This window comes from Nematolebias whitei, chromosome 19, assembly GCF_014905685.2.
Source record: "Nematolebias whitei isolate Nwh7 chromosome 19, NemWhi1, whole genome shotgun sequence".
NCBI lineage: Eukaryota > Metazoa > Chordata > Actinopteri > Cyprinodontiformes > Rivulidae > Nematolebias > Nematolebias whitei.
In genome coordinates, this window is record NC_056516.1 from 6,902,952 (window position 1) to 6,914,965 (window position 12,014).

General features: G+C 43.1%; 1 protein-coding gene across 1 annotated transcript in view; it reads left to right on the forward strand.

Moving 5' to 3' along the window:
• top2b (DNA topoisomerase II beta) overlaps positions 1-12,014 on the forward strand; it is a 198,753-nt gene that overhangs the window by 87,415 nt on the left and 99,324 nt on the right. Inside the window, exons 8-11 of the mRNA XM_037693118.1 lie at positions 3,401-3,574; positions 3,657-3,758; positions 3,845-3,982; positions 4,073-4,211. Coding sequence (XP_037549046.1) covers positions 3,401-3,574; positions 3,657-3,758; positions 3,845-3,982; positions 4,073-4,211 — 553 coding nt within the window. The remainder of the gene's footprint in view (positions 1-3,400; positions 3,575-3,656; positions 3,759-3,844; positions 3,983-4,072; positions 4,212-12,014) is intronic.

Here is a 12,014-nt window from a genome sequence, read left to right on the forward strand (position 1 = left end):
GTCTTGGGCCTTCTTTGTCGCACCTTCCTCTTTATGATGCGCCAAATGTTCTCTATAGGTGAAAGATCTGGACTGCAGGCTGGCCATTTCAGTACCCGGATCCTTCTCCTACGTAGCCATGATGTTGTGATTGCTGCAGAATGTGGTCTGGCATTATCGTGTTGAAAAATGCAGGGTCTTCCCTGAAAGAGTTGACGTCTAGATGGGAGCATATGTTGTTCTAGAACCTGAACATAGTTCTCTGCATTAGTGGTGCCTTTCCAGACATGCAAGCTGCCCATGCCACGAGCGCTCATGTAACCCCATACCATCAGTGATGCAGGCTTCTGAACGGAGCGTTGATAACAACTTGGGCTATCCTTGTCCTCTCTGGTCCAGATGACATGGCGTCCCAGTGTTCCATAAAGAACTTCAAATTGTGACTCATCTGATCACAGAACAGCCCTCCATTTTGCCACACTCCATTTTAAATGACCCCTGGCCCAGTGCAAATGTCTGAGCTTGTGGAGCTTGCTTAGAAATAGCTTCTTCTTTGCCCTGTAGAGTTTCAGCTGGCAGCGGCGGATGACATGGTGGATTGTGTTCACTGACAATGCTTTCTGGAAGTATTCTTGAGCCCATTCTGTTATTTCCTTGACAGTGGCATTCCTGTTTGAGGTGCAGTGACATTTAAGGGCCCGGAGATCACGAGCATCCAGTAGAGTTTTACAGCCTTGACCCTTACGCACAGCGATTTTTCCAGATTCTCTGAATCTTTTGATGATGATGTAGTAAAGTCAGGGAAAGCTGTGCTGTGGACACACTACTAATTAATTATTCTTAAGGCTAGTTCAAGCACAAAGAATATTAATTGTTTAATTAACAACGGATTCTTTCTTTTTCGAGTTAAATTTCTGCCATGTGACCAAGATAACTTGAGAGTGGAGTGTATAATTACTGACATGAGACGCCAATTTATCTTTGACCCATCAGAATAAATGCGGTCATTAATTTAACAGAATCAAAATTTAACATCAAAACATGTACACTTGATTGGCTGATCTGTTTCTGATTAATAAACTTAGCAAGTTCAAATAACAAGACAACAGAAGATTACTGATGGAGAATGATTCATCTCTGAATGCATCTAGCTTGATTTACTGGCGAATTGAAGTTTAAAGAGAAGATAGATTTAGATTTAAAGAGGAGAATTTAGATGGATGAAGGAAGATGTGTTGACCAGAAATGGCACCCTTCCTCTGACACCAGCTCAGCCCTCGGTACACTCAGCGTTTGACGACCCGTTACCTTTGCAGAAGATAAATCAGCTCCGGTACAGAGGTCCATTTCACGCTTCTTTCAGCGTCTCCGGTCAGAGTGGCTTGGAATCGTCAGAAGTCGTGACGAAGTACTCCGTTCAACAGAATAAGCTTCCATAGAAGTTGAGAGCATTTAATGCTCGGGGTGAGTTCACAACGAGGCATGTTGTGACTCGGCTGGAATGGACGGACCATAGGCACATGGTTCCATTCCATCAGCTCGCCGTAAGACTGAGTCTTACAGTAAGACTGAGTCTCATCCTACATTGAAAGTTCCAGGAAGACTTGTAAGACTTAAAGTTCCAGGAAGACTGAATAGTTCCAAGAAGTGTTGTCTTTTAAAGGGTATCCACTTCCTGTCACTTGGTACTTCCTGATTGGTTAGTACAACCAGCAGGGGTGGAATTTTAGTGATGTCAGAGGGTTATTAGAAGTCAACAGACAGCAGAAATGTTTTTAAGAATGGTTAGTACAGACAGGAAAATATTTTGAAGAAGTGAGACTCGCATGTGCCAGCCAGTTCCTTATTTACTGTCTGAGAGTTTTAAAACAATGCACTTTGTTCTCATAACTCATTCTCTGACTTTTGACCGACCACAAATCCACACCTCATTCAGACAGAAGATTAAAATGCACACTTACTTCGTAAATAGACATTTAACTTGTATGATCTAAGGTTTAAAAATCATTAATACTGTTTCACAGTTGATTTAAATGAGTGGTTTACTTCAACATTAGAAATGGTATGAACTAAACACACTTTTGATTATCAAGATATTGTAAAATAGTAATGATAATATAAAAAAGAAGAGTGTTCTTTCAATTGATTAATTCAGGATACAATTAAATAGTCTCTTGATGAGATGATTTGTATTTCTGGATTCAAATCAATGAAATAACAGTTCCTGTCTCCTGAAGGTCTTCAGAGACAGATTGATGTCGGAGGTGTAGTTCACTACAATGTTATGCACGGTTGAGGATGATAACTTAAAAGTCTTTGCTATTTTACGCTGGGTAACACCATTCTGGTATTGCTGCACTATCTTTCTGCGCAACAATGGTGGAATTGGTGATCCTCTTACCATCTTGGCTTCTGAGAGACACTGACACTCTGAGAAGCTTTTTTTTATACCCAATCATGTTGGCAATTGACCTTATTAGTGTTAATTGGTCTTCCAGCTGTTCGTTATATGCTCAATTTCCTTTTTCCAGCCACTTATTGCTACTTGTCCCAACTTTTTTGGGATTTGTTGACACAGTGAAATTTTGAATCAACATATTTTTCCTTTAAAATGTTACATTTACTCAGATTAAACTTTTGATCTGTCATCTATGTTATATTACGAATAAAATATTGACATTTGCCATCTCCACATCATTGCATTCAGTTTTTATTCACAATTTGTTTAGTGTCCCAACTTTTTTGGAATCCGGTTTGTACAGTCCATTTACCATTTACCATTTAAAGGCAACATAAATTTTGTTTGTTACATTTATGCTCAACAGATGTTAAGCTTCATTTTATTTAGTTATTTTGGGAAACTTTACCTGCATTTTAGTTTTTGTGGTGGATTTATTGATCTATATTTTGTGCAGACTTTTTCAATCTGAATAACAGAAGGATTATTTTTATTTTTTATTTTTATACTTTGAGACTGAATACTTTACTGAATAAAGTAATTTCAGTAAAATTAAACCTTGTTTTTTTTAGTTTTTATATAATACTGCAAAGCAACTTGTTAAGTTAATTTTGTCAAATGAATAACTATGATTTCTGTTTTTTTTGGTTATATCACAAAATTTATCGTTATAGTCAGAATGTTATGAAATATCACAATATTATATTTGAGCCATATCACCCACCCCTAAGCGGAATATCGTTCTCCATGACTCTTTCTGTCTCTTGATGTTTAGTGTCATGGTTCAGAATAGCTTTTCGACAGATCAGATACCCCCATCATATTTTCTACAGTCCAGGTGCCCACATAAATGGCGTGTCAGCATCACACATGATACTTTTTGTAGGAAGGTCATTTTGAAGTCATTTTCTAATTCCTAAATACAATTAAACTTCCACGTGTCTGCCCTGGGTGGTGTTGCAGGTGACCGGGTTCCGCAGCTATGTGGATTTGTACGTGAAGGACAAACTGGATGAGACGGGCGTCCCCCTAAAGGTGGTCCATGAGATGGTGAATGAGCGGTGGGATGTCTGCCTCACCATGAGTGAGAAAGGCTTCCAACAGATCAGCTTTGTCAACAGCATTGCCACCACAAAGGTACGTGCTTTGAGGGTTAAGAGGAAACCTTGCTGGTTAAAAAGATGTTACTAACATCAGGAGGACAAACCGCATGTTTCAGGGTGGCAGACACATCGACTATGTTGTGGACCAGATTGTGACCAAACTTATTGAAGTGGTGAAAAAGAAGAACAAAGCAGGCGTGTCAGTCAAACCCTTTCAGGTAACAACACAAACAATCAGTGAAAATCCTCAGCTACTGTTCACCTCCAGGTTGCTGTTTAAAACCACCTCTTATTTATATCTCAGGTGAAGAATCACATCTGGGTTTTTGTGAATTCACTGATTGAGAACCCAACCTTTGACTCCCAGACCAAGGAGAACATGACTCTGCAGATGAAGAGCTTTGGGTCCAAGTGCCTTCTGTCAGAGAAGTTTGTTAGAGCTGTAAGGATTGTTTCTTTGCTCTTGTTAAGATTGAGTCGTTGGTTTTAGATTAGAGACCATGAAAGTGTTTTGTTTCTTTGTGGTCTACAGGCAACAAACTGTGGCATCGTGGAGAGTATCCTGAACTGGGTGAAGTTCAAAGCTCAGACACAACTGAACAAGAAGTGCTCGTCCGTGAAACACAGCAAGATCAAAGGCATTCCTAAGCTAGATGACGCCAATGATGCTGGTGTGTTCAAATTTTTATTTTTATTTCATTCTGTTAGTCCCCTCTAGGGGGAGGCATGGCACAAAGGTTAGAGAAGGTGAGTCTGTGATCGGAAGGTCACTGGTTCAACTCCTCGGACCACCAACATCAAAATGTGGGTGGCAAAGGTGAAACACCCACACCTGCCTCCACCATCATTTGTGGAAGCAGATGTGGGTGCTTTACCTTTATCCAACATATTTTATCTGTGGATTCATACCTGCAACCTCCCGATCACAGGCTCCACTTCTTTAGCTTGTGCGCCACCACTCCCACCACACTTGCCATCATAAAACAAATTAAGTAAGATATAAGGTTGGTAGAAATTTGAAAATTAGTAAACAAATTAAAGACTCATTGAATTAGACTGCTGTATTATTTGGAAGCACCATGGTCACCAGTGAATGATATGGTTGGTATTTGTCCCCTTTAGTGGTAGTTGTGGTTCAGCTCCTTTGATAGATACCAGGCAGGCTTCGTGACCGAATCCGGTAGGTGATCTCAGAAGTGGAAGATCTCCCGAGGGTACCTGTGTCGGTTGTTAGAGACATGTGTCTCTCCCTGCAGCTGGCTCAGCAGTGTCCTGGGAGTCTCGGTTCTTCACCGGTTGGTGCTCAGGCAGAAGACTTCTGAGGATGGAACAGCATCTGGCCCTGTGCAGCCTCAGAGGTTCTGGAGCAGTCAAATTCGTCTTACCTTCTTACTGTCTCAACTTTTTTTTTTTTACTTTCTTAACGTCTTAAAACCAAGCATGAGCTGCAGATATTCAAATTTCAGTGTTTTGAATCGGTTATCCAATCAAAGTGACTGTATTTTAATAATTGTGGGAATCTTATGCCCCTTTTGCACTGTCCCTAATAAGTCCCAATTCTGGGCAGCCCGCCACAGAAAGAACCCTTTTGTACCAGTACTTTAGCTAGTATTTTTAGCTGATTTGAGGTTGATTCAGGACCTCTTTTCATCCCTGCTTCTCTGGTGGGACCGAGCGAGTACAGTCGAGCCGAGTCCGGACTGAAACGTGAATGCAGGACTCTGATTGGTCAGAGGGAGGAGTCACTGGATCTCAGAAACTTTTCACTGAGCCGCCATTTGGAATTTCTCTGGATGCGGAGCAGCGGCTGGATCTATTTTTAAGATTTTAAAAACAATAATGACAACGACAAACCTGACTGAAAAATGTTGGATTTTATACCTGGATTATTGAGCATGGGCTTTGTTGTTTTCAAACAGTTTGACAAGACTGTCAACAAGGAAGAGGGCTGGCAATGGAGGAGGGGCGTACCAAAGAGACCATCTTATCACAAGCAGAACTGGTTTGTTCCACTTTGGAGTAAGCTGTTGGAGGAAGAATCAGTTTTGTTGTGTGTTTCCTTGACTGATGAAGCCTTCCGGATCTAAGGCGAAACGTTTCAGCACAAAAAAAGAAACTGTCCAGATGACCTGACTGAAAAATGTTGAATAATGACAACGCTGTGTTTAATTCTGAAGTCCAGGCGTTTCTTGTGCTTGGTGACCGACTATAAAATTTGAGCGAGCGGTGTCACCACGGAGGATCACACGAGCTGCCGAGCCATTGAAGCCTGCGAGGCCGAACCCCGAGCCCCGGCCTCGCCTGCTCACAAAGGCCGGATTCGAGCCCTGGCAGGCGGGAGGACCGGGATGGAGGGACGGGGGATGGAAACATTTTAAAAAAAAAATAACATTTTATGTATAAAATACAATTTTTTTTTTTATCAGTGAAGATTAAAAATAAATAAACGGTGCCGGCTTTATCGTCAAATCCTGTTTTCTCTTTGACTTCATTAAATAATCTGTTAATTTAAGTTAATTCAACTGAAAAATTATAAAAAGACAAAATTATTGAATCTCTCAGGAGGATTTCCCTCAAACATGTTTAAAGAAGAGATACAGCATTTGGTTCAACTTTATTCTAACCCACAGATGTACAAATCACAAAACAAGCATTACACTTTAAATTAAAGCTTTAAATCAAAGCTAAACTTAAATTCAAAGCTAAAAGTAATCTGTATACAAGAAAAAATAATGTGTATACAAGAAAGTCTGGTCCTCTGTACATTCAAAAAACAAACAAACAAAAACAAAAATGTAGAAACTTTTCTTCTTTCATTCGAAAGACTTCTTCAGTCTGAGGATCTTATTCAGCTCAGTCTTATAAATAGCTATGAGCTGAATACAGCAACTTTGAGTAACTCATAGCAGAACTCTCATTAGCAGGACTTGGATTCTGGACACGCCTCCAGAATCAGTCCTAAAGTGCAGGTGCAAATCAAGGCTGAGCTGAGCCAGGCTGAGTAGCGGTGTGAAGGGCTGAGCTGAGTTGGGGCTTATTAGGAGCAGTGCGAAAGGGGCATATGTGGTAGTCAACCAACGAGTTTTAGTTGAGCCTTTGTGAGTCTCAGTTTACATAACTCAGACAAAGTGTCTGTGTGTGTGTGTGTGTGGGGGGGGTTCTACTTCAGACCGTTGGTTACGTACTGTAACCCCAGATTCTATGAGTATAGATGCAGCCCTTTAAGGCTATCGCTAGTGGGTTTATCCCTTCATGCACAGCGCAGCACTGAAAAAGTTAGTCCGCACCCACCGCCTGTGTGGGCCCCACCCCCAATCCATATAAATAACGGTGAGACTGGGCAATCGGCTCCCAAATAGCGTTTTTCTTCAGCCATTTAGGAACCAGTGAGGCCCAGAACTTAAAGGGCTGTGCCTATACTCATAGAATCTGGGGTTACAATACGTAACCAACGTTCTATTTCGTATAGGCTTCACCCTTTAAGGCTATCGCTAGTGGGTTAAAGGTGAAGCAGGATGTAGTCTATGCCTCACTGGGTTCATTCAGACACAAACCTGAAGCACCTACTTGCACAAAAAAAAGTTTCATCACTCAGCCTTCTGTGTGCGTAATTACGCACTGCATAATTACTCGCTCCATGCGCAGGAGCGCACCGGAGAAATGATCTCTGGTGTGGAAAATGCTGAGATAGCAGACCTGCTACTGTGAATAAGAACAACGGAGGATACGAATTGTAACAGTGTAACAATGAACAGAGCAGACCAACAGCTCCTCAGGATGAACCGATTAATAATGAAATCAGCAGTCCTGAACTTGTGACTGATAATAAATATCTCACACTGCGACTGCATGCAGGCAGATGTGAGATCAAAAGTGAGGCTCCGTGAAACAAATAATAATCATTCTGTCAGAACCCTGAAAACAGAATGGGTCATGGAGAAAGTAGAAACATCACGTAGATAAAAATGAATAATTGAGCACGGTGATGACCAGGCAGCCGCCATACAACTATCCTCCACTGTCATCCCTCCATGCAGATCCGTGGAGGATGAAAACCCTCTGGAGAAATGTGCTCTGAGATTCTCTGGAGGATCCAGCCCAGATGAACTGTAAGCTTCAGAAATAGCCTCACACAACCAGTGTGAGAGGCGCTGGGTGGATATAGGGCGTCCTGTAGAGCTGTAATGCACAAACAGACGCTGAGAGCAGTGTGGCCGTGCGCCACGTAACACGAAAACCCACGCACGGGACAGAAAAGATGAGATGCTGCTTCCTCCTCAGAATTATGAGGAGGATAAAACCCATCCAAGGTTATCACTCTCAATCTGAATGAGCTTGTGATGCTTTTCAGAGCAGGGTTAAGATGCAGTACAGCTGAACTGCCATCAGCTTGGATCCTGAGACATGAAAGAGCAACAGAGAGCACAAATAAATCACTCACTCTCTTTTCAGACATCAGAGCTAACAGCAGGGCTGTTTTAAATGACAGAAATTTAAGTGAAACCTGATCTAAACGCTCAAAAGGAGCTTTGATCAGAGCGCGCAGGACCATCGTTAGGTCCAACTGTGGAGCTAGTGGACGTGACACAGGTCTGTGTCTCCGTACACCTTTCAGAAAAACGCTCCATCAGCGTGTGATTAAAAACTGTTCTGTCACCGAAAAACCTCATGACAGGAAGAAGTAGCTGCAGCATAAGTCTTAATTGTGCTGAACGCTAAATTTCTGTCTATCAGTTGCTGTAGAAATGACAGCACGCCACCTAGTAGACACGAGATGGCCTCCACTTCTTTCTCTGCGCACCAGCGCTGAAAAACTGTCCACTTGATGCTTACAGCGCTGTGGTGGAAGCGGCTCGTGCGCCCTGAATCGTACGCACCACATCCTGTGGGAGGCCCATCTTTTCTAATCGGATCTGTTTAGTAGCCAGACCAAAAGGTGCTGACCTATTTCTGGGTAACTCCTGATCGCTCTTCCTGCCTGGAGAAGAGCGTCCTCCCTCCACGGCAGATTCCACGGCCGACCCGATATCAGTCACTGCAGATTCGAGAACAACGGAGCGCTTATGCGCTTGGGAGCTACGAGAATGACTGATAGTTCTTCCTCCCGGACCTGGTCCAGGGTCCGTGATATCAGTAGGACTGGAGGGAACGCATAAAGGAACCTTTATGGCCACGGGCTGTGAGCGAAGGTGTCCACTCCTAACAGTGGGTCGTCTCGTGGGCTCAGTGAGAACCATAATTGACATAATTGGGCGTTCTCCCGTGTGGCGGACAGATCCACTGCTGCTCAGCCGAACCTGCTCCAAATCCGAGAGATCAGCTCGGGATGGAGGCTCCAGTCTCCGTGGTGGGGACCGACCCTCGACATTATGTCCGCTTCCCTGTTCAGGATGCCGGGAATGTACACTGCTCTGATGGATAGCAGGTTTTTGTGTGTTCAACACAGCAGCTGTCTCGCATGCTTAACAGTTGGGCTGAGCGCACGCCTCCCTGACAGTTTATGTAAGCTGCCGTCACTTTGTTGTCTGTGTGGATTAGAACATGCTGATCCCACAGCGGGGGGCAAAATGCTTAGTCATGTTTCAGACCGTGAAACATTCTAGCACATTTATGTGAAGCGACATGTGGTCCAGCCACTGTGCTCCCACTGCCTGGGACAGACACATTCCTCTCCAGCCTGACAGGGACGCGTCTGTGAAAACTGAGACATGTGACTTAGGCCTGCTGATGGGAACTCTCTCTGACAGAATGAGGGGGTTGCCCTAGTGATTCAGATCGGTTCTCACGGAGGAGGGCACAGAGATAATCCACCTCTTGTGGTGCACAGGATCTATGCGCAGGCGGGCGAATCATCTCTGAAGGCATCTCATATGAATCAAGCCCATTGGAACCACGACGGGGGCGCTGACATCATTCCAGGAGTCGCATGACAGACAGAGCTCTCACTACGCTGCAGGCTTTGACACGGTGGAGCTGAGCTGACAGAGCTTCCGCTCTCGGCTGTGATAAATGGGCTGTCATTGTGGTTGAGTTTAGCTCCACCCCCAGATAAACAATCATCTGGAACGGGCAAACGAAAATTTTTCCCAGTTTATATTAAACCCCAGGTTTAGCAGGTGTAACGCTAGCGTTTTGGTCTGTACGACTGCTTCCTATCTGGACTGAGCTAATAAGAGCAGATCGTCCAGATAAAAAAATAATTCTCATTCCTGCCATGTGTAACGACTGCAGAGCCGTCTCCACGCATTTTGAGAATGTGCGTGGGGCGAGGGAATAACCGAACGGTAGCCTGTTGTACTGATACGGAATCCCCTGGAGGAGAAACACAGGTATTTCTTGTGTTTCAGGATGATGGAAATGTGAAAATATGAGCCCTTCAAATCTATGGAGGTGAACCAGTCGTTCTGGTGAAGTTCTCCAGCAGCTGTTTGATTGTCAGCGTGTGGAATTGTCTCTCCATGATCGATTTGTTGAACATGGACAGGTCGAGAATGGGTCTCATCCCTCCGGTTTTTTTGGAAACAGGAAGTAGTGGGAGGAAAAAAAACCTGTATTTTCCTCTCCATTGGGAACTCTGTAAATCACGTTTTACATCAGGAATTCCTGAACATCTGACTGGAGAGACGAGCTCTTTTCTGGAGGACAGAACCATCTCTATAATCCCTCTGAACGGTGGGGGTTGAGCTGCGAACTGCAGTGTGTAACCCCTGCTGATCAGACGGTCCGTCCATCTGTCCTGGGAGCACACTCACTGCCACGCTGAGTAACGCTCGGGGAGTGGGCATGCATTTTGTGTTGTCATGTTTCTCATGGACGTCAACTTAGACTAAAAACTAGGGCTGTTGATCGATTAATAAAAATGAACTAATTAATAGCAAATCTGTTTAAAAATTAATCAAGATTAATTGTGATTAAACACTTTTCAAGGCAACTTATAATAAAGATGGATTCATTCATCAATTACGTCATTTGCTTTTATTTTTTTGTTTTTACTTTGACAATGTTTAAAAGCTTTGAAATAAAATTTTGCAAAGAAAATGCAGCACATAACTAAAGTGCATTGCAAACATTCATTTTGTGGTTCAAAACATTTACTGTTTGATAAACAGTATGAATTAGTGTGAACTACAATTTAGAACCTTACAGAACATTTCTGCTTTGTTTTTAAATCACATGTACCAGATCTACTCCTCTTCATTTAGCCAGCTATTAAGGCAAACCAGTCTCTCTACATTACTTGAAGAGAGAGCAGCTCTCTTTTTCTGAACGACATGGCCTGAGAGGGAGAACAGTCTTTCACAGGGTACAGTGGTGGCAGGTGTGGAGAGATATTTGCGGGCAATTTGTGCTACTCCAGGGTATGAGTCTCTTCTTTTTGACCACCACTGCAGTGGGCATTCATCCATGTCAGTTTTGGATTCTGATTTGTAGCGGTCCAGTGTAGATTGACTGGAGTCTGCCTCATCATCTGTGTCTGAGTCAGATGATGCAAGCAAGAAGATGGACATATTCCTCTTCTTTAGTGGTGCTTCCCTTGTTGTTTGAGCACCTTGGATCTGGGCATTTCTATCCTCTTTGAGCAAGTTGTTTAAAGAACTCCACACTTCTCCTCTCTCAGATTTAGGAAGGCATTTTAAGCCCTTGAACCTGGGATCAAGTGCAATAGCATCTGGGATCAAGTGCAATAGCATTCTTGAGCCAAGTGAGATTGGAGTTCTCCTTTCGTTGAGCCAGGTCTTCACAAAAGGCCTTTTTGAATCGCACTATGTTGACAGTATCATCATCTGAAGGCTCTATGACTCTGAACATGTGGCAGAAGGCAGGCAGCACCACAGAACAGGAGATGTAGTTCTGTCCACCCAGAGTTTCAGTGACATACCTGTGAAAACACAAAACAATAATCATTTGTTGTTAATTATTTGTTGTTTTACTTCTAAAATATGCAGAAAAACACACACAATTGGTTTGTCTATTTTTTTACACAGCTTAACTGACCCATGGACTTAACTAATATCAACTTAACTAAAATAATAGAAGGAAACGGAAATAAAAACGTACCTGCATGGCTCAAGTAGCTCCTACAACTTCTTCAGCTTTCTAAGCTCAGCTTCCGTAAGCAGGGGAATTTTGCTGTTCTGTTGTGACAGGGTCGCCTCTATTGGTGATTTATTTTGTTGGATCCTTTGGATCATGTGTAAAGTGGAGTTCCATCTTGTGAGCACGTCTTGAATCAGCGATTCTTCTTTTTGTTTATGTGCAACTTGCTGTTGATTCAACTCTCTAGCGTTAGATAGGCTGTGCTTGAAGTGACCAACAATTTTTCGACATTTGGTTAAAACGGCGTCAAATCCACTGTCCCCCAGTGACACTGTGATTGTTCTCTGCAGAGCGTGTGCAGTACAAGGCAGGTGCTCATATGGAAGGAGCCTTGCAGCAGCTGTCAGGTTTCGAGCACAGTCTGTCCCGAGCGTTGT